Source organism: Furipterus horrens, unplaced genomic scaffold (assembly GCF_987537825.1).
Source record: "Furipterus horrens unplaced genomic scaffold, mFurHor1.1.pri manual_scaffold_9, whole genome shotgun sequence".
In the NCBI taxonomy this organism is placed as follows: Eukaryota; Metazoa; Chordata; class Mammalia; order Chiroptera; family Furipteridae; genus Furipterus; species Furipterus horrens.
In genome coordinates this window covers 4,483,592-4,509,390 of record NW_028327179.1, presented here as the reverse complement: position 1 = coordinate 4,509,390, position 25,799 = coordinate 4,483,592, and the positions used below count along the sequence as shown (strand labels likewise).

Sequence of the window (25,799 nt, the reverse complement as noted above, 5' to 3'; positions counted from 1 at the left end):
TGTATGAGGAACTCAGAAACTGCAAAAATCTGAGAAAACTGGGGTGTTGCGTTCTGTTCTCACAGGAAGGAGGAGTGGGGCTGGGATGATCAGCACAGAAAATATGTATGTTTAGGGCGCTCAGTCTCCTCTTTGACCTTGGAGAAGCGATGTTTCACCAAAACAGACATACATTTTGAGAGAGGACCGAAAGGCTCAACGAGAGACCCGTGATGAAGAATGTGAGCGGAGCCTTACCATAGCCAGCCCTGGGTGCTGCGCGTGGGAATGAACTCTCTCGTCAGGGCCGTAGTTCCTGTGTGAACTCTCTAGCGGGTGACTGTTGATTGTTTGGCTGCTGGAGACTGGATCCCACCCTCCTCTAAGGCTCCTATTAGGAGTGAATGAAGACTTGCTCATCTCATGATTAAAGGCATGCAGTGCAATGACAGAGTGACTACAGCTTCAATATAAATGTCAGCGAGATCAAATGAACATAAAACCCCAACTAACCCTGTCCTCGTGTAAACTATTCCAAGACAGACTCCGTTGTGAGTACACGCAACACGGTTAATAAAGCGACGGTAACCATCACAACCTGCGTGTGTTTTCCCACATGAACAACTGCAAACCTACTTTTGTCCACCCCTGTATTTTCCCAGGTGCCCTGGGTACCCTTCCCTTTTTGACCTGCCAAGTGAAAGCCCCAATTCGATCATCTTACTGATTGCATATCAAAGTGTGCATAATGGTGTCTTGCATATTTGAAGTTGAACAGTTAAATAATGAGCCGATTTTGAGAGTGAAATGCATTTCTGGTTTGTGTTCCAACTTGGCAAACAGGGACCTGACCCTCTTAAGTACGGACACGGTAGTCTTGGGCCAAAGCAGAGGTGACCCAAAGACCTCCTAGAAGCTGGACTGGAGCCCCTCCTCTGGATTAATGAACCGACATAATTAGGGTCGACTTGGTTGTGCCGACGACCGCCAACATTTCTATTGTGATGCCACACCGCAGAAATCTGTTTCTTGCTCACTTCATGGTCCTGGGAAGATGTCCCAGTTGGGCTGGCTATTTTTCAGGTGCTCATTCAGCAGCCCATCCATTTTCCGTGGCGTGTTCCCCTTAAGACCTTAAACTCATGAACATCCCAGCAGAAGACAGAAAAACGACCCTGAGGAGCCCAGGAGTGGTTTCGTGCGTCAGGAACATTCACCGGTTTCAGTTATAATCAGCGTTGGCAAGATCTCAGACACATGGTCCTAACTAACCGCAAAGGAAGCGGAAAAATATAACTTAGAGGCATTTCTATGAAAAAGAGAAGAGTGATTTTGTGGAAGTCTGTCCCATGCTAATAAAGGAGAGACGGCCTATGGCAAGATTAGGCCATTAGTGAAGATTCGAGGTTTTGGCTCCTGGGCGGGTTGCTTCTTGCTACTCCCTGGGGGTAGTAGTGTTAAGGTCTCCCTCTCCCCAGGCTAATACTGAAAGGGACCGCAGCTCTCATGGGAAAGTACACACCCGGCAGCACAGTGCACAGCTCGGCCTAGGGGTGCATTTTGGGGGAGGAAACCTATGAGCTGAGTGGCTGAACCAGCATCAAGTATTAATTCTGCTGGGGATGTGCTAGATGACTAAAGAATACAAAATTAAGTAGAAAGAGCACTTATCTCCTCTCCAAAGATTTACAATCTTGTATTAACAGTCTGAGTAGGAAGGACTCAAGAAGTCAATCGGGTAGCAAGACTGATAACCAGTATGCCTTTCGGTTAAAATGTCGATTCTTCCATAGCAATGGTATATACTAGCTCCTCCAAGTACCCCTCGATTTGCTGTCTGCCCTGTCGCCCGTCATCACTACCCCCAATCCTCTCAACTGTGGTCCCCAGACTCCCCTACATTCTAGCAACTGAAGTGTCAATACACTTATGCACTCGACATTTTACACATAATCCCGGGGGATGCACTTTGCTAAGAGAAAAAGGAAATCACAGGCCTGGAAGCAGCAATAAGCATTTGGCAAACTGCAGTTAAAGGTCAGAGCATGTCGTTCAAATTAGGGAAGAGGGCAAAGTGGAACTGAAGAACTGATAAAGGTAATGGAGATTCGTGGAGATGTTTTCAGCATCTTCTTTGAAAAGCTTAATTTTCACCTCACTTAGGATTTACTTAAGTACTCACTGATGTTTGGTGAACAAGCTATTGTGATAATGAATTATTAGTAATTAGTAGTAACATATGCTCTTAATATGCATTATTTTTTCTTCTGGTCTTCCTCTGTTCCTGTGAGCTAATGGGTTTGTGGGATGGCTGGCCATTGCTGTTTGGGACTATACCTGCTGATGAAGCCGGAGAAAACAAGGCTAGGCATAAGGGGGGCATGAGTTCAGAGACTTAGTTCTATCAGCCCAAGTCTCTGACCAATGGGAGGGAAAAAGAGAAGAAAAGCTTCATAAACAGAGAGCTGCCGGCTGGCAATTTACCTCCTTCTCTATACAATTACAGAATCTATTATGCTAATATTGCAGCCCTTGGCAATGGGTGATTTCAGTATTAAGAGCCTCGGACATTGTGAAATCACTGGGGTACAAATCAAACTTGGTTCGGCTGGAGTGATATTTTTTCCCATTTCACTTAGGACATTTTACCAAAGAGTGACCCAGTATTGATAAAAGGACTTACTCATCAATGTGAACAGACGTGAGATCACTCAGAAGTTTTTAATGAAAAAGGGCCAATAAGAAAGGTTTGATTGTGTGGAAGTATCTCTTTTGGAGGACCGATGGTATCAATAAGGTATTCCGTATTAATGGGGTGTACGGGTCCAATGACAAACACCAAAAACTGGACCTGAGCAAATCAGTGTTTTATTTTTACATCGGCTCCTGTTCATCCCAGCAGGCAGTTGCTGCATTGTAGATGCTGTCAATTACAATATAATCCCTATCAGCGTGTGTATAATACATTTCTTCATGTTCCATCTTAAATGCCAGGACTCAAGCAATAACTTTCATCAAATATTCATTTTCATATTCTTTGAGCAGCAAGCACCAGAATCAAAACTCAACGATCAACAGAATAAATGTGCATAGCAAAATCTCACATGCACCCCCTAAAGGTACCTGGGAATAAAATGTTCACATTCCCAAAGGACGACATTTGGGGGGACATAAAACAATAGGGTGTTACAATTAACCACAAAATCGGGTGCCATTGAACACTGTTTAATATTTTCAAACTCTTTCTTTAATCATGTCACTGTGATAGACAAGTTTCCTGCGCGGCAGTATCTCGCATGGTCATCCTCCTGCTGTCAGTGGGTGCGTCGGCCTCCCGAGCAGGCAGCATGGAACGGGGGACAGGGACGCTCACTCATCCGCACTCTGAACGGGCAGGCGCTCGGGAGGCAGAACCGACTCCAACTTCTGCCAGCGCTCGGGGGGCCACAGGATGTGCGTAGCGTGGGCGTGTAGGAGGCCCAGGGAAACCTGAATCCGTGAGAGAGACAGAGAAAGCCAACAGGGAGTTATTGCGTAAGGGCCATTGTTCACGCCTTGAGAACAGAATTTGATCCAGGTGTGGTGTTCCATGGACAGAGGACGCTCAAACTTAAAGGCAGAAAACACCGGGCACCTTTCTGCACGCTGTCTCTATGCACGTGCCTGTAACCCTCCCAGCCACTCAAGTGGGCGCTGATCGGATCTTCGGTTTGCACAGGAGAACGCCAAGGTCAAGGCGGCTCAGGAGCTTGTGGGCAGCCAGGCAGCTGCCCGGCGGTGGAAGCCGGCTTCAGTGACCCATTAGTTGTTCCGCTCCAGGGTCTGCGGCCTCCGCGCCCCCCTCACGAGCCTGCTTGCACGGACGGTTGCAAGGTGGGTCTTTACACTCAAGTATAAAGATCAGGGCAGACGGCCAAGAACCCCCATCAGCAGAGACGCGCCATAAGGGAAGGGAAGGGGAGGGGAGGGGAGGAAACTTTCTCAGAGGGCTTAAGGCGGAGAAGGAATGAGCCCTGAAAGATTGTTGGGGTCACTAGGGACAGGGCCTGTGGTGTACAGAGGAGTGTGGCAAACCCAATGAAAATGCAGATCAGGGCCCTCTCCGCGGACGGGACCCTTCAGCAGGTCTGCGTGGGCGCCTCGTGCTCTCGGTGTTGGTATTGGATGTGCCAATGGTGGTTAGAAGCTTCCCAAGCCCACTCCTGTTTAAGCACTCCTGTTTGGGGCGCCAGCTATGAGGGGCTGTGACTCGTCCATTTTCAAATGCTTTTCCTATCAATTGGGGCTCCGTGGAGGTTAACAAACAACATTTCTTTCACTGGAGTTACTCTATTTGCTAGCATGTGCATTTGGAAAATCACATTGCCCAGAACCTCAAAGGAAAGAGCTAAGTGTCGAGGGAGAGACTCCAACCAGAGAACCAAAAACACATTTCTTAAAGAAAAAAGAAAACCTTCACAGCCTGATATACAAACAGAATAAACCCAAAGGGTACCAAGAAGCTCACGGGCCCAATACAGAAATTTTTCTTCAACCTGTTACCTTGAAAATCAAACCTCTAGAAAACTCGAAAATGTGGCACATGAAAGCTCTGTTCACTGAAATTCTCCAGCTGTTTGCGTTTTGCTACATTTATTCCTCTCTCATGTGTGTGATCGCGTTATTTGTACACTTTCTTTTTCCTGAACCAACTGAGAGTTGCTGACATCATGTTGAATTTACCCCTAAAGAAAGAATTCTACATGTATCTCCCAAGAAGACATTTTCCTACATGAATACAATACAGTATATGCAAGATATTTAATACTGATATATTTCTTAATATAAGCCCCTATTTAATTTTTTCTATGGTTCCAATGTCTTTTATACCTATTTCATTTTAAAAATTCTTTTTGTAAAATAATTTTTTAGTTGTTTACTTATTTTTAGAGAGAGGGGAAAGGAGAAAGAGAGGGAGAGAAACATCACTGTGTGGTTGCCTCTCACTCGCGCCCCCAACTGGGGACCTGACGTGCAACCTAGTCATGTGCTTTGACTGGGAATCGAACCAGCGACACTTGGTTCTCAGGCCGACGCTCAATCCACTGAGCCACAGCAGCCAGGTTATTTTAAAAATTCTTAATCAAGGATCACAAATTGTGACATCATTGTCCCCATTTTGCTTCAGTTTAGTGTACATTTAGTTCATTTTAATGGGGAGCCCCAGCCAGCTGACTTGTAAAATGCCCTACGTCTGGAACTGCCCGGTTTCCCCTCCTGAATACATTCAGGTTGCCATTGTATCCTTCCCATTCCACCCCATCAGGAGGCACAAAATACCAGTTTGCCCCACTGTTGTGATATCAACCTCGATCGCTTGATTAAGGTGATGCTGGCCACATTTCTCCATCGTCAATGAATCGTTTTGCTTTTGTAATTAGTAATGAATCTGTAGGATACTTTTGTCAGTTACAGATGACATGCAATGTTTTATTAGTTTCAGGTGTACAACACAGCGATTCGCTATTCATGTAACTTACAAGGAGATCACCCCGGTGAGTCTGGTACGCATCTGATATCACACATAGTTATTACAATATTAGCGACTAATATTCCCTATGCTGGTTTTATAGTTGGCAATTTCTAGTTCCTGATCCCCTCTGTCACTTTCATCCATCCCCCAAACCTCTCTCCTTCCATCTGATAATGATCTGTTTCTGTATCTATGAGTCTGTTTGTTTGCTCCTTTTTTTTTTTTGTTTCCATATGTAAGTAAAATCATACGATGTTTGTCTTTCTCTGTCTGTCTTATTTCACTTAGCATGATACCCTCTAGGTCCATCCATGTTTTTCCAAATGGCAAGGTTTCCTGGTTTCCTGTGGCTGAATAATACCCCATTGCATATATGTACCACTTCTTTATCCATCCCTTTGTCTATCAAGTGGGCACTTAGGTGGCTTCCTTACCTTGGCTCTTGTGAATAATGCTGCAATGAACATAAGGGTGCAGACAGCTTTTTGAATGCGTGTTTCGGATTTGTTCAGATAGATACCTGGAAGTGGAATTGCTGGTTCATATCATGGTTCAATTTTTAACTTTTTGAGGTAACTCATGGTGGCTGCATCAATTTACAAATCTCCCAGCAGTGATGGGGGGGGGGTTCCCTTTTTGTTGATTTATTCACGATGGCCATTATGACAAGTGTGAGGTGATATCTCATTACTGTTTTAATTTGCATTGCCCTGATGGTTAGTAATGCTGAGATGTCTATTGGGCCTCTGTGTGTCCTCCTTGGAAAAATGTCTATTTGGGTCCTAGAAGTTCCTCATATATTTGGGGTATTAACCCCTTATTGGATGTATTATTGGTGAATATGTTCTCCCACTCAGTAGGTTGTCCTTTCATTTTGTTGACGGTTCCTTTGCTGTGCAAAACCTTTTTAGATTGATGTGGTCCCACTTAGTTTTCATTTATTTCCATTGTCTGAGGAGACATTCAAATACATATTGATAAGAGCAAAGCTGAAGAGTTTACTGCCTTTTTTTTTCCTAGGAGTTTCATGGTTTCTGGTTATATAATTGGTCTTTAAGCCATTTTGAATTTATTTTTGTATATGATGTAAGGAAGTGGCCTGGTTTCCTATTTTTACATATATCTGCCCAGTTTCTCGAATACCATTTATGTCAGAGACTGGTTTTACGCCATTGTATATTCTCGCATCCTTTGCCATATATTAATTGACCACGTAGGTGTGGGTCTATACATGGGTTCCACTGAGCTACCTGTCTGCTTTTATGCCAGTACCATGCTGTTTTGATTATTATTGCCTTATAGTATCATCTGATGTCTGGCATCATGATAACTCCAACTTTTTCTTTCCCAATACTGCTTTGATGGTTCAGGGTCTTTTGTGCTCCATATAAATGTTAGGATGATTTGTTCTAGTTCTGTGAAAAATACCATTGGTATTTTGACTGGGATTTCACCGAATCTGTAAATTGCTTTAGGGAGTATGGATGATTTAACAATGTTAATTCTTCTTATCCACAAACAGGGTATAGCCTTGCATTTATTTGTATTTTTTGCAGTATCTTATAGTTTTCTGGGGATAGTTTTAAATTTGGTTAAATTTATTCCTAGGTATTTTATTCTTTTTGACTCAATTATAAATAGGATTTTAAAAAAGTGTTCTCTTTCTGATAGTTTGCCATTGGCATATAAAAATGCAACTGAATTATTAATTTTGTATTATATGACCTTATTGAATTCATTTATTAGATCTAACAATTTTTTGGGTGACTTCTTAGCAGTTCTCTCTATACAGTATCATGTCATCTGCAAATATTGATAGTTTTGTTTCTTCCTTTTCAATGTGGATGCCTTTTATTTATTTTCCTTATCTCATTGCCGTGGCTAGGACTTCCAGTCCTCCGTGGCACAGAAGTGGTAAAGTGGATAACCTTGTCCTATTCCTTATCTTGGAGAAAAAGTTTTCAGGTTTTCACAGTTGAGTATGGTGTTAGATGTGGGTTTGTCACACATGGCCCCATTACGCTGAGGTGTGTTCCCTCTAGCCACACTTTGCTGAGAGTTTTTATCATAAATGGACAATGGATACTGTCACACGATTTTTTTCTGTATCTATTAATATATGATCATGTAATTTTTATCCTTCATTTTGTTTCTGTGGGGCATCACATTAACTGAGTTATGAATACTGAGCCAAACGTGCATCCCAGGAATTAATCTGCGGGATAATATTTTGGGATATGTAAATATTTTGTATATTAACAACATTTCATCTAATCATCTCACTGCTCTCTGAAGGAAGCTGCTCTCTAAACCAGCCAAAAGTGTTAACATGCATTTATGATCCTGCCTTAATTGTTACGTCAACGATTACAAAGTAGCGATTTTCCAAAATCTTTTCTTTTTATTGTCGTTCATTCTTTTCTAAAAAAGTACATTCCCTCCCAACCCCAAATTTTAAAAAATTTTCTAAGAAGTACAGTATATGTTCACAGATCGTTCAAATTGCTTACTTCTTAGTTTTCACTAGAAATTAAGTTTTTTTTTTTAAGGTTAATAATTCTAATCTATGTAATGAAAGCCACAAAAAATAGAAATATGTTTTGGCTCCAAAATGAAAGGTATGAGATATGAGATGGTATGTTTGAGGAAAAGGAAATTAATTTTGTCCTGAAGCGAGGCTGGTTGTTTCAGAATGGGGAAAGAAGAAAAGTGAATGTGAAAAGGAATTTGTAGGTATGCGAAAAAGGAATCTTGAGACAGGAAATTTCATGTGTAGTCAAGCTGAGTAAGACTAAAATTAATTTAATCAAGTAAGTGAATTTAAATATCAAGTAAGCTGATGCAAAATTAGAGTTTGGTTTCCTCCTCCTGAAAAGGAGGCTGGCCTATCGCTGGTAGTGGGTGGAAGTTTTCTGCCCAGAAAGCGAAGACTCTGTGTTTTATCAAAATATTGTTCCATTTTCTGTTGTCTTAAATTCCTATACTACGTAAGCAAACAGAATCTCAATACTAAGGACTAAGTTCTGCTAATTAAGCATTGCTTCATAATTATTTATGACCCGATGCAGTCCGATGCCCAAAACTTTTGATATATTTTGACAGACTTCCCAAAATTTAAATTATAGAGTCTTGACCTGGGGAATAACATTGAGGTATTCCAGAAGGGCCCTGGGAACACCTCAAAAGATTTGTCTTCTCTCATTAAAAAAGAGATATGTTAAACTAATTAGGCTTATTTTGGTGTGTAGAAACTACCTGAAAGCACTGCCAAATAAATAACGCTGAGCCTTCCTCGTGCTGTATTTGTATATGTTAAGAGCATTCTAGAAATTGTGAGATCCCTAGCAATCTGAGATATCTGTCATCAAAACCGAGGCACACACTAAAAAGACTTCAGGTAGCACCAGACTGTGGTGCACGTGACTGAAGCCCGCTCTGCTTTTGCAGAAATGACCCCTGATTGCCAGACTTTGTCCATCCGGATGACATTGGGACATGGCAGCCGTTGGGTCCCAAATCATAAAAGTTAAGACTAGTCAACTCTCCTGCTCACAGTACCAGCAGTGGGGGAGGACGAGACCTTCGTCTACCCCTGAGGTTCTCCTGGCTGACCTACTAGTCAAATAGACGCCAGACACAATAACCACTCTAATGCAGACGCATGACGGGAACCCGCACACAGGAGAGAGGGGCCCCCAGGCCGGCAGGTTCAGAGACACAAGGGGGAGCAGGAGGGCAGACACTCTGAACTAGGGAGGAGGGGACATCTTTGGGGCTCCAAAGGTTCACTGCGGGGTCTTAAGAGCGGAAGTTTAGTAAAGAGGAGTTCGCCTGCCCTGCCCTGCAGATAGGTCGAAAGGTTATCTTAATCTCCCATTGTGGGTGAGGCCTCTGGACGGACAGAAGTTTCTCCTGAGCCTGCAGCTCAGGTGGCCCTCAGCTCAAAACAGGGCACAGGCCACAGACACGTCTTGGGCCCTAAGTTGAAATGAGGCCACAGGCTGGCCACCAGAGTGGGCCCAGACCCAGTCTGACTGATATCTTTGAAAGAAGAGAAGACTGAGTCACACAGAGAGCAGGGGTGTCTGTGCAGAGAGGAATGATGCTGGGGGGACACAGTAAAAGGTGGCCGCCTACAAGACACCAAGGGAGGCCTCGCGGTGGCGGGGAGCACACATTTGCTGATGCTTTGATCTTGGACTTCCAGCCTCAAGAATGGTGCAAACAGGTCTGTGGACCGACAGGTAGGCGATGGCATTTGGTGGCCGTCCTGGCTACTCATGCCGATGTGAATACAAAGGGACACTGTGCTAGACGCCGGCAGTGACCTGTCCCAGGACTCACTCAGAATTGGGGGAGAAAGGAACTTGTTGAGGGAAAAACACGCCTGCTATTAAAGAGGGAGAGGGAGAGAGAGACCTTAAGCGCAGACAATCTTTCGGTAGGCTACATACTCTGACCACCAACCGAACGTTCTGCTGGGATCCCACTTTCCCGTCCCACGCGTGCCTGGGCTCCCTCAGAGGAGTCGCTGTGTTTTCAGGCCAAAGGAATCCACTTATACAGTAAAATTTAAAACCCCACAACAGAAAACATTGCATAACCATTACGAATCCTGGGAAGATTTTTGTGTTTTTAGTATCTACTGAAAGAAAATAGGTCCTTCGACCTGTATGAATGGGCTTCTGCCAATAACCCATTCAAAGGTTGGGAATGAATAATCTAGATTAGAAGATACCAAACTATTTTGATTATATACCCCATCGCAAAAAGTACTTGAGCATCACCTCCATATTTATATATTTAAAAATGTTATGTACACACAGTATGAACACTCCTTCAAACCAAATGCTAGTAAAGCTCACATTCTTATTTTTTAGATCCAAAATTCTATTTATTTATTTATCGCATCAGAGGAGGGCTGTACACACAGCCCTGCGTATATTCCTACCCCCTCTTCAGACACCTCTGCCCCGGGAAGTCCCACCGTCACTGGCTGGAAAGCGATCAGTGCTGTCTGTCACCCGGTCTGCGCTGTGAACACCCCGCCAAGGAGCCGCATGGGGTCCTCACACTGAGCTGCCGCTCTGACTGAACCGGTGCCACTTGGCGACTCCGGCAGCTGGCAGACAGCCTTCGAGCCCTGCTCTCCTCCAGGGGCTGGAGATGCAGGTGGGGGCCCCTCCGGTCCCCCCAGCCCCGTTCCACAGGGCCCCCACCTACAGAACTCGGCTCCTCCTCGTGGCTCAGGGCGCGCTCACTGGCGAAGACAAGGCAAGGGGAGAGTCCAGAGAGAGCGCAGAGGGAAAGGCGCAGGGAAGGAGTTAAGGAAGGAAGGAGACAGTTAACGGGAGCCAACTCCGATGTAATGAAATGTTCAGAACTAGAGCAAGGGTCCGGAGAGGACGGACAGGAGGGACGAGGTGAAGCGCACAACTTCCAGGTTTATTTGATTAAACTGTTTTCTACACAGGAAATGCAAACACACTTTTTTCTCTGATGACTTTACTTAGCAGCCTAAGGAGATGGGGTTTTCCACATGAAACAAAGCCGCGGTCAGAGGATATTTATTCTTCCGTATATTAAATTATCTACAATTATCTTTGAAAGTCAGATCCAACGGGAACAATACTCACGCTGTGAAGAACACTTTTCTAAGAAGCGCCAGCTTCCCAAAGCTCAGAGGGCGTCAGCCTCCCTGCCTGACACCCGAGGCCCTTCACAGTTCCGTCTGCCCTCGCTCACCCTCGTGCCCTCTCAGAGCCAGGGGTCCACCCGGGGCCGAGCCCGGGTGCCCTACAGCACGTGCCACGCCCGCGTCCCTGCTCTGATCACAATAATCCCTTTCACAAACAGCATACAGGTGAGTGTCTCTATAAATAGCAACCAAAACAGATGTACAGTCTAAGTAAATCAAACCAGGTAAGAAATAAAGGCAGGTAAGAGCAAATATACGGGACAAGAAGCGAGTGCACTGTTTAAAAATACAAAAAAACAGGTTTTTTAAAAGATTGAAGAATAGAAATGACACTACCTACTTTTTTGTTTTGTTTTTAAAATTATTTATTTATTTGTTTATTTTTTTAGAGAGAGGGGAAAGGAGAAAGAGAGGGAGAGAAACATCACTGTGTGGTTGCCTCTCACTCGCGCCCCCAACTGGGGACCTGACGTGCAACCTAGTCCTGTGCCCTGACTGGGAATCGAACCGGCGACACTTGGCTCACAGGCCGACGCTCAATCCACTGAGCCACAGCAGCCAGGTCCTACTTTGTTTTAAAACATGGATTAACCCCTAGAGATTTGAATCTGCCATCAGCATACCTTGATTGCGTAGACAAGGGGGACAAAGGCCACAGGTGGGGCCCACTGATCACCCCCACACCCATGGAGCACATAAATGTAACTCTCTAAACAGAAACACACAGAGGCCGCACTCCTGAGCAAGCGCTGTCTGGCAACTGCCTGGAGACAAACCAGGAAGGGCCAGGCTTTGGTTGAGTGAGAGGTGTAAGGGTCACGTGCTAATGACGTGAGCAGAAGGCAAACAAGGACTGCGTGGGAAATCCTCCGAGCTAAGCTGTGAGTTATGCATGTATACGTATCATACCTATGGAGAAGGGAGGCCTAGGAGGCTCTGGGAAAGTGCAGAAGTCAGTTAGGACAGAGGGGAAGGAGCAGCAGACAAGGTCAAAGCCCCTGGGCAGTGGTGGCCCCACAGGAAAGATTTTCTCGTGGGGAAGGAACTGGGCCCCTGGGCTTCCTGCGGGGACCACACTACCAGTGTCAGTGACGAGAATACGTCCCCATCCACCAACACCTGGCATGTGTGCTTCCTCCTCACGGCACTGAAAGAGGAAGGGTGCTCGCATGTATGAATGGGTCCCTTAGGGGGGCCCCCTCCCTCCTGCAGGTGTAAGAGGAGGCCCCAGAACCTCACCTGCCACTGCAGAAGGCAGAACGCTGTGCAAACAGTCAAGGTTTCTGTAACTCTGGTGGTAAACCTGACCTGACCGGAACTGTTACGAAATGATCACTGTTATTTATCCCACGCGTGTGCAGAGTCATACTTTCTGCTGCAGGAATTCTAACGTGCTTCGTTACAGAAGTCTCCCCAGACTCTGCTGGGAGCGAAGTGTCCCATGTGGTCTAGACACTGTTTGCAGGTGCTGTTGATGGACCCTGAGCTCACCTTCCCAACATTCAAAAAGTCTGAGTTCCGAATCACGCCTGCCCTCCAAAGATTCAGATATGGATGGTATCCATCTCTCTGACTCTCTGCAAAGATGAACGTTCACTAAAGAAGGGAAATGTAATCAGTCAGGGGCTTAGTCCTTGGTGGGATGGGAGGCCTGCTGGATGCTAGAGGAAGATGCACATACGAAAGGCGATCCCTGTCCCCTGGGAGTCGGTGACCCGGTGGGAGGGACAGACGTTTAAACAAAGCATCAAAACACAACCAGACTTGCTAGACATGGGGAGCTGCCAAGTACCCGAGGAGCAGAGGCCGGTGACTGAGCCTGGGGAAGGCGCCTCTGAGCAGATGCATCTGAGCTGGCTGCAGGAGGCACTGGGGACAGCTTTCTCCTGTGACATCCCTGCCAGGTTTTTATCTGGAACATTCTCCTGAGTCTCCTCACTCTCCACTTTTAAAGGCCTCCTTCTAAGACGAGTGTTTTCCTACTTTACCAACAGTTTTAACTTTCATGATTTCAATGCCATTTTCCTATTCAAGACCTGGCTTTCGTCAACATGTGTTATCAGGTCACGTGGTTTTCTCTAGAAAATACAGAATTATGCACAACCATTCTAGTTCCTCCAAGACCTGTCCAAGAAGTAGGGAGTTCAACATTTACGCAAAAAGAGGTACAAACGTGAGCTCCAGGATGTCACCAAGGCTTTGTGAGATGTTACTCCGGAATGAACACACGAGAAAGAGAGATTATTTGATGGTTTAAAAACCAAAACCAAAACCGACCGAGCAATTCTACTCTGAGGTATGGAGCCAAAAGAATTAAAGACAAGCACTTGTTCGTGAAGGTTCACAGTAGCACTGATCACTATTCTGTATAAATTAAGATAGTCATTTGGTTCTGCTCTTTCATTATGTTAAAATGAAAATTTACATTGACTGGCTTTTGAAAGTTAAACATTTCATTCCTGGGATAATCCCCACTTGCTCATGATATAGTATCCTTTTTATATATCATTGGCTTCAATCTGCTAATATTTTCATAAGTTTTTTTTTGTTTTGTTTTGTTTGTTTTTTTTTTGGGTCTGTGTTTATAGGAATCCTGTCCTATAGTGTTCTTTCCTTATCTAATTATTTAAAAGAGTTTTATTTATTTATTTTTAGAGAGCGAGAAAGGGAGGGAGTGAGCAAGGCAGAAAAACATCGACGTGAGAGAGAAACATCAATCTGTTGCCTCTCATACACGCCCCAACCAGGGAAAGAGCCCGCAACCCAGGCCTGTGCCCTGACTGGGAATTGGACTGGTGACCTTTCGGTTTGCAGGATGAGGCCCCACCAACTGAGCCACAGTGGTCAGGACAAGCCTTTGCCTAATTTTGATACCAAGTATTTCTTGCCTTTTTTAATGAGTTAAGAAGTGTCCCTCCCCCCTCCTTTTGATAGAGTGTTGCATTTAAAAATAAAATAAAGTGTCCAGAGTTTGGTGGAGTTCACCAGCATGATTTCCGCTTTACTTCCCACACATTCATCCCCCAGAGGTTGCTCCTGTTACTTATGCACTCCAAAACCTCGGTGTGTCCCTCATTCATATTTTAAACGAGATCAATATACAAAATCAGTTTGTCTTGTAGAAATAATTTAGTGGAAGTATGAGCTACGAGAAGCAATGGGGAGCAAAAAATAAATTATAAAAAAAACTATATCGTGTTCAGAAAATAAAAACTGATGTTTTCAAATAAGTCTTGGTGTGATGGAGACTACTGCTCACATAATGACTAAGTTTCAAAATAAACATGTAACACAGGGAACAGTTTATTGCATGCTAGTTATATAGAAAAGGTTAGTTTTCTAATTGCTCCTAAACCCTAAAAACATACCATAGGCAATAGGACGGTTTTAAGAGTAACTTCCTCAAATTCTTAATAGGTTTTATAATTCCTAAAGAGTCAACATAATTCTATTAGTTACATATGCAGAGTGGGAAAATGACCGAAGCAAGGTGTTAATAACAACCTTCAGACGGCGGAATAAGAAAAAACAGAACTTAAGTTACTTCGGGTAGAATAATGACCCCCAGGAATATCACTCTTTCCTTACATTGCACTGTGATCCCGCCTATTAAACACTGCCGCTTTCCAATGGAACGTGTAACTGTCAACGATTCTCAGGAATAGTTATGGTTCTCTGGTTTTTGCCACTTAGAGACCCTCCCCTGACCACTGACAGGTGGTGAATTCCGCACCACGGCCGGTCGCCACGGAGACAGGCCCCCGCAAACTGTCCCCACAGGAGCCCGGTGACAGCATGAACGCTGGGCGCCACGGTGGCAGTTCATCAGACTATTAACTTGGTCTGACCCAGGCCGCCCAGTGCCTGTGGTGTAATGTCACTTCCTATTCACTTAATTTCTTTGTACTGGCTTTTGCTAGACTAAGAGTAAATTGCCTTTTTCAAGGGGAAGATAAGGAACTAGGACTATCAGGGAAAGTAAACTCTGAAGTCTTCTGGGGAGAAAGTAAGCGCCGGGGAGACCCACCTTTAAGTTAATTAAGCAGCGGGAGGTTATTGGAATTCTCTCGGCATCCCGTCGGCCCAGCTCTGCTGCTCCGCCCTGCACGCCACACCTGCCCACTCCCTGCCCCGAATCCGGGAAACTGTCAGCCAAGCACTTGCTTAGACCAGATCCAGTGCCTTTTCCTGGGGAAACAAGTCCACTTATTTTATAACCTAATGCTAGGAAGCCAGTAGTCATCTTACAGACAAGCAGGTCGTTACTATTATTCCCATTAGAAATAACCACAGAGAAGGACAAGGGGACTGACTCCGATGCCCCCTTCCTGCTCTTTCATAGCAGGCATCACGAGGGACTTAGTGACGGGGGACTTCACAGCTACGGGCTGACCAGAGCTTCAAAGGATCTGCAAATGTCTTTCCTCCACGTGGATCCCTTACCGGGGGCCGTCGGGAGTCAGCTGGGACGCCCCCGACACCTCGTCAGACATCGTCGCCAGCAGTTGGCCAGGTTAAACGGCTTCTAGTGACATTTCAGGTGAACAGAAAGTAACGGCTGCTAATATCTCAGACTGACAAAAAAGATGGTGCTAGTTACCGACACCGGAATCCCAGGACGAGAAGCAGGCAGGTACAAGTACGGGGGGACAGGTCACGACAGAGGCCTGGAGTGAAGAAGTGCTGGAGCGTCGTAGGAACAGGAGGACTACAAGTTGCTGAAGATCTGGGTCGGCGTCTAAGACTTGGAGTGAGAAAGGAGGCCGAGGCTGGCATCCTGCCAGTCGGCCACACGTAAACACAACATTTGAAAGGTGACAAGCGAGGCACCGTCTGAAACATAAACCTCGCCGCGTCCGCAGTGCCTGTCACGCTACCTGGAACATGCGGGTGGGTATCTGTTATGGGAAGGAACAAAACCGCCAACAGGGCAACGCTCTGGAAGCCAAAGCAGGGCCCGTCACGGGGAAGCCGTTTACGGCGGCACTGAGACGGGCTACGGGCTTCGGCAAGTCACTTAAAAAGCCCCATCAAGGCCAAGTTCTGTGGAGTTTGGGTGGCAGAGCCCAAGTTGGAACGCACTGAGGAGCGAAGGAATGAGATATTGAAGACTGATTTCTCTTTCAAAACCACCATCAGAGAAGAGCAGAAATCACCAATGGATGTTAACAGATGAGGATGCTGTTGTGGGAAAACTCTGCCTTGGAAAACATCAAGTTCAAAATCTGGGAAGTGACATGACTAGGACAAACGTCAGGGAGTTAAGAACGAGTGTTTCGGAACGAAGGCGGTGGGCTCCCTGCACCCACTGGGCTGGGTCTGAGTCGGGACTCGTTTCCAACTGGCCTGAGCGCCACCTGACTCGGAGCTGCGGTTACAGGGATGAGCACAGACACGAACGCCCATGAGGTGACACTCAGAGGCCCTAATTTCAGCAACAGGTATTTAAAATGATAAAACATAAGGTTTTCTTTCACTAATTTTAATGACTCATATAATACACAACCAAGCATCACAGGCAACTAATCAGGAATTTTTTAAAAACCAGGTCATGCAAAAGCTGTAGATTTTTTACAAATGAATTCCTAGGGCTCTGGAAAAAAAAAAAAAATCCAACTTCTCAAAATGTACCCTGGCAGTTTTCTGTTCTGCAGTTGGACAGACCAAGAGGAAGTTCTTTCAAGTCTGGGGTGTTTCTAAGGATGAACTGAGTGTGTGTCAGTGAAACAGAAGACGCTTTCTGCTGCTTGGACACCTTTGAAGGCACGATCAAAGAAGCCAAGTGTCATTTGCATCATCAGATGACCTTGGTCTGAGACCATCACAGAAAACAAGGAGCTTTCACTGAGAAGAAGCTGTCAATTTGGGGGGAATACAAGACCGCGCCTTGGCCACCTGCCCTATCTGTGGTTCTGAACTACGGCACTTCTTAATTTCCTTCCACTATCCATCACCACCTACTATGTTACAGCGTCTCTGCGCTTCTAGCCAAAATATCAACTAAATCAAACTGGAGATGAAATATTTTTGGCTTAAACCCGTTCGATATGTTCTTGCTTCTGACAGCTGTAAAACTTGGAGTTATTCTACACCTCCGTGTTTCAAGTCTAATAATCACAATTTTGGATGACTGATGTATGTCAGCTAAAATTCTGGAGGCCTCATGATGTCTGGGCAACTGACTGGAGAGGCAGGATCACATCATTGGCGTTGGATGAAACCCACAGCAGAGTCCAGTGAGGTGCCGTGAACTAAGAAGCTCCAAGCAAGAAATAGGAGCAACATTTTAAGAGCTACCCAAACTGGAATTAAGGTGTGGCTGTTAACGAAACAAGAAAGAGATGTTCTGTTTCATTTTAGAAAGTGAGCTAAGCATGAAAAGTCAGAGCCCCAGGTGAGTCTGGTAATTATTCTAACAAAACATTTATGCAGAAAGTAATTGCTCTTCTTCAAGGCAATGGTAACAGTTAGAGAAGGAAAAGAAGGCTGAAGGGGTGAGTGAAAGCAGAAAACATAAACAGCCACCCAGCAGCTGGCCGCCACGGGAACACTGTCACAACTGCTTACGATTTTATTAGGACAAATGGCTATGTCAGTATTATCTTAAAATAATTTAGTGCCACGGGATGATTCATCTGTGTGCACCAGAACAATTTAAATTTTGGAAAATAAGATGTACTCTAGTTTTCGCTCTGCTCCTTTGCTAATGACCAGCTGTAGCTGGGGTGTGGCGCAGGCTCTCGGACCTTCTGTTCCTACCTGAGCTGTCTTACATCCGCTGCAATATGACTCTCAGGAACTCCATATTTATGCTGAATATTTACGGACCCTTTGAAGAGCATTCTTAGTGGGTATTACTGCTGCTTCAAAATGGCAAGGAACTATATTTGGATTCTTGCTATCTTGTTTTTCCAGAAGAGGTGAAATTCAAAGTACGTTTTCACTAACAGGTTCCTAGAAACCGAAATTTCTCCTTTGGGGCCCTGGATGGGTGGCAACTGCACAAGCAAGAGGTGCTGTGGGACAGCCCACCCCTCGCCCTTAGGCTCAGCTGCCTGTCCGCGCCCCCCCCAACCCCCCCCACCGGCTCCATTGAGATGGAGACACACTATGTGAAAACAGCGTTTGTTACACAAAATCAGCTTCAGAAAGACTTCTCCTGCTTCCCTCCAATGGCATCACGGCCCTGCGGCCCACAGTCACATCAGAGACAAGCTGAGGAGGGACAGGCGCCACCTCCCTCTGTGAGTGTAACCTTGGGGCACTTCCCCATCTGAAGTCTCGGACTGTTCTTGGGGGTCACAAGGACTGCGTGACGTGACGCCCGGGGAAGTGCCCGGCAGTAGTCGGGCAAGCGCAGAGCGCTAGTGAAGGGCAGCCTGTTTTCATAGAATTGTTACCGGTGTTGTGACTGCTTCTTTCAAGCTTCCCCGGCAAATAGTTTAGCCAAAGCAAACGTCCACAGTAATGATAAGAGCTATGAGGACTAAAGGTGTCACAGTGTAACCCTGGCTGGTGTTCCTCAGTGGATTGAGCATCGGCCTGCGAGCCAAGTGTCGCTGGTTCGATTCCCAGTCTGGGCACATGACTAGGTTGCACGTCAGGTCCCCAGTTGGGGGCATAAGTGAGAGGCAACCACACAGTGATGTTTCTCTCCCTCCCTTTCTCCTTTCCCCTCTCTCTACAAATAAGTAAATAAACAAACATTATTTTTTAAAAAATACTTAAAAAAAAAAGATGTCACCATGTGAGGAAACGAGGTTTCCTGGAAAATAATTCTATACAGTGTACAATTAATGTGAAAATATATCCCAACTTTTGTTATGATGGTAAATGTCAAGAGGTTAAAAGGCAAATACACACCATCAAGGCCTGTCCACCTAGGCCCTGCGTGCAATGACAAGGGACTAGCTAGATCTGAGCTAAGCTTTTCCTAGAATTACCAACCAGGGGTGGGGGCTGGGCACCAATGCTGGGGGCACAGGGCAGAGCATGGTATCAAGCAATGCATGGGCCAAGCAAGGTTCCGAAAACAATGGCTCCTCACGCTGTCACGTGTCTCAGGCCGTGGGGATCGGGAAGCCGCGACAACCTGGGCAGGGCACAATCTCTATCTGGGCAACCGGCAACGCAGCAAACGTGTCACAGCTCAGCTCTCCCGAGTCCTCCTCAAAGATGTCTTTGCCCCTGGGACATGGCGGCACGTCTGCTAAAACATATACGACAGCTCTCGGCTGAAGAAACACTGCTTGGTCAGTGTCAAAGGGCGGGGGCTCGCCCACGGGCACACGTCAGGCAAGTGTGTGTCACGCCCGCTAACGGAATGAGCTCCCCGCACACCCTGACCAGGCCTCCGGTCCGACCACGGGGACGCACCTGCCCAGGGAGCTCCCGCTCACGAGCAAACTTAAAGGCACGTGTGTGGGAGCCTCTGGGTTGAACTTGGAGATGGATGTTCTCCCTGACGAAAGGGAATAGAAAGTAGCCGGTCATGACTCACTCTTTGGAGGGCTTTTTATTTTTTTTTTCTTAATTTTTTTCTGATTAGCAATTGGAGCAGTTCTCAAAAGTGACTGATGAACAAAAAGACACAGCCCACGTGTCTGGCAATAAGTTTCAATAAACCTCCTTTTGTACAAAAAAGATAATATCCAATTAGTATATTGAGAGATACTAACTGGAACCTTTATTTTATAGCCTCTGGTTATGACCACGGAGATGAACGAGGGACAACATAGAGGGGATCACAAAGAGATGCCGTGGAGCCCTAAGCTGTGACCCCAAGTGATTCTCACACCTAAGAGCAGCCGTTATGCGACAGTAAGAACAAGGACCTTGAGAAACACCACTCATGAAATAGTCAGTGGAAACGTTTGCAAATGCTTAGTAGAAAGAGCTTATACATAGTTTATATGAATTACAAATACTAAAGGATTTATGTTACATTTTGAGATCTTACTTTGATGAATAGCTTTCCTAGTTATTTTCTATTCTTTACATAATTCTTACCAACAACCCCTCAAAATATTGTAGAACGCTATGATATCCGAATGGATTTGTGCCTGTCAAAATGTCTTTGCATATTTTAGGCATAAATACTATTCTGAGATTTCTACCTCTATAACAGGTTTTAAATGGTAACCGTTTGTTTGGTTTGAAATTCTCGTTGGTGTAGTTTTTCATCTGAAACTGAATTCTGCTTCAATAGAGTTAAGGGGAACTCCTAGGGACACCCGTCCCACAGCCAGAGTCCCAAACGGGGCTTCAGTTGGGAGAAATTACTGTCAGAATTCACACCTTAAGTTCCGAACTGGATCAGGTCAACCCTGTCAAGCCCGCCCAGAAAGAAGCTTGGCTCGGCTGCACTCAGGAACAGCCCGGGGCTCTGTGTGCGACAGTGTCCGATACGCTGCTGTAACTTCTTCTAAAACAATGTTGCAGGTTCCCTGAGGATTGCTAGGCAAGGACTCTCCAAGGTCCCTAAGGATGAAGGGAAATGTCCTCAGCATTTCTGTACGTGTGTGTCGGAAGAGAGACATTTTATAAATAGAGAAAAGGCATTCCAAGAATTCCAGCGGTTTTGTGTGTTTTCATAAACATGGTTCTGAGCCCCTGGGTTATCTTAATGACCATGAACGTTCACAGGGACTATGCCACGCGTCTCCCTCCCATCAGAAACCACTGGACCCTCCTCTGCACCCAAGAACCGTTGGCACCAACGGCATGGTGTCCCTGGGGACGGCTGTGAGTCGTTAAAGGCTGCACGACCTTGACTGGAGTACAGGTGTGTCCAGGCCCACTTCCCTCCATCCCACCACCCTGCACCCCCTTATTCCCCCACCACACTCCTCTGGAGAGAGAATGGAAGAGACGGGAAGACCACTCATGGGATCATATGAGGGGGATGTTTTGGGAGAGCTGCCTGTGCACAGTGATGTCCAGGCTGATCCCCAAGGGGGTGGGGCACAGTCCTGGGAGAACACGTCTGAGGTGATGTTCAGGGGCCTGGGCAGCAGGAAGGATTCGTGACCTGGCAGCAGGTAGAGAGAGAACAGGACATGCAACCGGGGACAGATTGTAAAACATCTTAGGAGCGTAATAATACTGAATAAAAATATTTCCCTGTATGTCAAGCATATTTCATTACTTTCCCACTATTGATTAGTATTAGGACTAGCTAGCTGCTTTGAAAGAAGCTTCAAAATTTAATTAGAAAAAAAAAAAAAAAAAAAGAGTGCTCTCTAAAGCTTTTTCTAATTAACCATAAAGAGATCTTCAGAACGGCCTCCCCCTCCTCCTGGCATCATGCAGACGCTCGGAGAGCCTGCGTGACAAGGCGCCGACTTCCCCTCCGCAGAGAGTCAGTGGACGGAAGCCTCCTGCATTGGCCCCCCGCCAGAGCGCCTGCATAAGGGTCTTCCGCGCTGCCCACGAACATCGGCAACTCATGGGAAAATTAACGCGCCCCGAGCTAGGGAATTGCCTTTCAGGAACATGCTGACAGTTTCAATGTCCTGGTAGGTAGCAAGTTCCCAAGTGCCGGACCCTGGATACTCCTGTCCCCTCACGGGCCCAGGCACCTGGTGGCAGTGTGGCTGGATGGAGGGAGCGGACGGGTGCTCATGAGCAGCGGACTCCAGCTTCTCTGACACCTGGTCGGTTAAGATCGGGTCTGGCTGTAAGGAATGGAGGACCCTCCCCCGACACACCGCCCTCAGCAAGCAGTGGCTTACCCAAGGTATCTGTTGTAGTTACGCTGGCTGGGGCTCGAATGACAGATGCTCAGGGTTTTGGGCCACTAGGCTCCTTCCATCTACCCGCCTCCCATGGTGCTGCCACTCCGCGCACAGCCTCCTCAAAGCCCAGGCCAGCTGCCGAGGCCCGGCCGTCTCCCCTGGGGTCTAAGAGGCAAGACGGTGCGGAATGGCGTGGCTCCCTTTCACGGCGCCCTCTGGGAAGTGCCACTTAAATCTTACTGCCCAGACGTTAGTCATGAGACTCTGCCTAACAGCCAAGAAAGGTCAGGTCAGGCAGGTAGGTAGCAAGTGCCCAGACGAAAAGGAACGCTGGGCGAGGTCAGGTGGCTGGAAGGGAGGCAGGGGACAAGGACGGGGCAGGCCGGCCTCGGTCTCAGTGCACGTGCACACTTGTGAGTGTGAAATGTATGTAATCCGAACGCGTGTTTGTGGGTTTACAAACCGCACGCGCACTCTATGATTGCACTAAGATTTTATGGAAATTATAAAATATGATCAAAGAATTTTGTTAAATAAGAGCGATGTGAATTTCTGATATGGTCTTTCAAACTGCAGGGGACTGGGGTGTATGGATCACTTGGCGGATTGCTGCTCAGGCGGCAATCAGTGCAAACACTGAGGGTTCAGCCCCTCAGACTGGTCACAGAGCCCAGACCGTGGGTGTCGATGGGAGCACCCCCCCTAGTCTGTGCGGGGAAAGCCGGTCTCCACCCAGAAGGGCAGCCGAGCGCTCCCACAGCGGGATCGTTCCGGGTCCCGCAGGACGGGAAGCCTGAGCGGGGCCGCCAGACCGTAACTCCCGCAGGCGGAACACGCGTGTCATAGCCACAAAAACGGGGACCATTTGTGTATTTCCTCAAATGGGAGCATTTTTCTAAAAACGTAGTCATCCCAATGTTTCCAAAAAGCACAACAGAAATGAATGTAAAAGGTTTACAAATATGTATATTGATGAGTAAACGTGTAAAAGTAATTCTCGGGAAAGAATCTAAATGAGGTAATATATTCATAAGTAAGTTTATAAATGAAGCTGTTCATTGTAAAAATAATGTGTAAGAGTACAATACAATATAATAATTAGAAACGGGTTATAGATACAAAGTAGGAGAATGAGAAAATTATTAAGGGAATTATGATACCCCATTCCATAAAACATGCAACTACTGAAAATTACATTTTCAAAACTTATTTTATAACATGAAGAAAATGTCGCTGATATAATATTAAATGGGTAAAGCAACTTAGGAATTCACACACACACACACACACACATACACAGGTTCCTACCCAGGTTACTTAGGTAAAAGCCTGCAAGGATACATACTCAGTGTTTAGTATTGGCTAGGGAGTTATATCAGTGATGAGTTTTCGTATTCTTTATAGTTTTCTGTATTTTCCAAATTCCCCAGCACAAAGACGTGTTACATTTACATCACCAGAATTCAGTGTTATTGAAAATCAATCTTATGAAACGTGTTGACAGAGAAAGATATGGGTAGATTCTCAAAGTTACTAAATATTAAGAAGAGATTCACAGGGCAACAGAGAGGCACCGGGTCCCCGGGTCAGAGAAGGGACAGTCTGAAGAACACTCAGAGTCGTTTTACTTCACGTGACAGAAAATACCTAAATTATAATTTAATTGGTAATTTTTCATCGTTTAGAAGCAATGCATTATCAAAGAATGCATTTGAATCTAATATGCAGAAGGCCTCTCTATAGTACTTAGAGACAACGTTCGGGCTAAGTAAAAGCTAAATGAAATCAGCTCTGCTACGAGCTTAAACGGTCACATTAAACCACTGCCACCATGTTCGAGTGGAGACCAGAGCAAACCCTTTTGCAGCTCATTCAACTCTCAGAAAACAATGGCTTGACTTGGCGAGGCTGCCAAGGCCCAGGAGAACAGCAGCAACGTCACTAACACGAACTTCCCAGTAGATAACCGCTCCAAGGACTACCTGGTTTAAGTTTCCCCATGCGCGTCTCATCTGAAATGATATTGCCAAAACCTCTGTGGTGCCGAGGACTAAAAACGAACAAACCCGTCTACAAAGGGCGAACAGTGAGGGCGTCTCCTCGCTGGTCTGGGCCTTCGGACACACATCAACACAAGCAGCACGCGAGGGCCGGCTCTAAGCGTTCTCAGCAATACCGAGGAAGGTCCCTGCATTAGAGGGAAACCCAGTGCCGTTGATTTCACATCCACGAAGGGACTGGTCAAGGGCAGATTCCAAAAGAGTGATTCTCAGGGGCACCGAAAGCCCTGGGTCGGGGGAAGAACAGACAACTTGGGGAAAACCCTGAATATCGACTGGGATATTTTGGGATTATGTTGCAAATAGAAGCAAAGGTACATTTTAAATTGTATATATTTTGCATTTATCTTTATATATATATTTAAAATTTTGTATTCTCACCCAAGGACATTTTTTTTTCATTCTTTTAGAGAGGAGGGGGGAGAAAGCAAGAGAAACATCGATGTTAGATAGAAACATTGATTGGCTGCCTCCTGTACGCACCCCAACTTGAACCGGCAACCCAGGCATGTGCCCTGATGGGAACCGAACCTGCGACCCTTTGGTTTAAGGGACGATGCACCAACCAACTGAGCCACACCAAACAAGGCTATCTTAATATATTTGTAACTAAATGTTCTTAACTTATTTTGCAACAAGAGAAAGGAACATAAATGACAAGAAAATAGTAAGTTGATGGCAATGAAGGAGGTTGACTCTGGGAAATTTAAAATAACAAATAGCAAAACCCTGAAACAATTAAATGCTGCCCCAAATTTTAATCTAACTGGGTGAGGATGCCGTCCGTGGTAGACAGCGTGCCGGTGGCCGAGGCCCGCTACTGCCTCCTGAACAGGACAGGGCCACCCACAAAAAGCCCCTCATTAATCAAAATAAATAATATTCTAATGAAGTATTTCAAAAACAAAGCTAATGCAAAAGCACTTGGTGAAAATACCATGATTTTGAGATAGGTAACACCTGTCGGAAAGCATGTCACGACTTGGTTTGAATGGAAATGATAAAAAAAGGTTTCACGTTAAAGAATATTTTTAGGAACCAACTCCCAGTTCTAAAATAAATGAGTCCTGGGGACGTGATGAATAGCAGGGCAACTATAGCTAACAAGACTGTAGTGCGTCTTTGAAAAGAGGTCTTAAAAGCGCTCATCACAAGAAGAAGAAGAAGAAAACCTTTGTATGTATGTGTGAGGATGGATGTAAGCCGCACATTGGGAGCAATCATCCTGCAATATATACAAATATTGAATCAGCATGTGGTTCATCTGAAACTGATATAACATTATATGCCAATCACACCGCAGTTTAAAAAAGGATGGTTTATGTTTTATATCTGTGTCTATATAAATGCATAAGCTCACAGGTGGTAATGCCACGCTGATGACAGGAAGTGGCTAACCCTGAAGAGGGAAAGAGAAGAGGGAAGTCTGGCTTTAGGGTTAGCCATAATAACTCATCTGCGCAGAGAAAAATATTCTGAAGCAAAGATGGTAAATATAAACATCAGTTCAACTCAGAAAGTGGGTACATGATTGCGCGCAATATTCTTTTCTGTGTGTTTGAAATATTTAATAATGAAGTCAATTTTATTGAAGTTAAAAAAGACTTTTTTACAAGCAAAAGTTTCTTTAGAAAGTCACGGAGGTAGGAGAAGTGAGGCAGCTGGGTGTGGACTCAGGAAACAATTTACAGAGGCAGAAGGAGGGCCCTTGGGGCTGAGGGGAGCGACAGGGAGCTGAGGGGGGGATGGCAGGGCCACATGCGGGGGCGGGGGTGGGGAAAGGAAGGGGCATGCTCCCAAGAGAGAGCCGCCAA

The 25,799-nt window shown here is 45.6% G+C and overlaps 1 protein-coding gene across 2 annotated transcripts in view; it reads right to left on the bottom strand.

Moving 5' to 3' along the window:
• Positions 1 to 2,825: 2,825 nt before the first annotated feature.
• IMMP2L (inner mitochondrial membrane peptidase subunit 2) overlaps positions 2,826 to 25,799 on the bottom strand; it is a 578,935-nt gene continuing 555,961 nt past the window's right edge. For both annotated transcript variants that reach the window (XM_090287782.1, XM_090287781.1), the window contains one exon: positions 2,826 to 3,468. In XM_090287782.1, the coding sequence (XP_090143908.1) occupies positions 3,349 to 3,468 (120 nt within the window). In that variant the 3' untranslated portion in view covers positions 2,826 to 3,348. The remainder of the gene's footprint in view (positions 3,469 to 25,799) is intronic.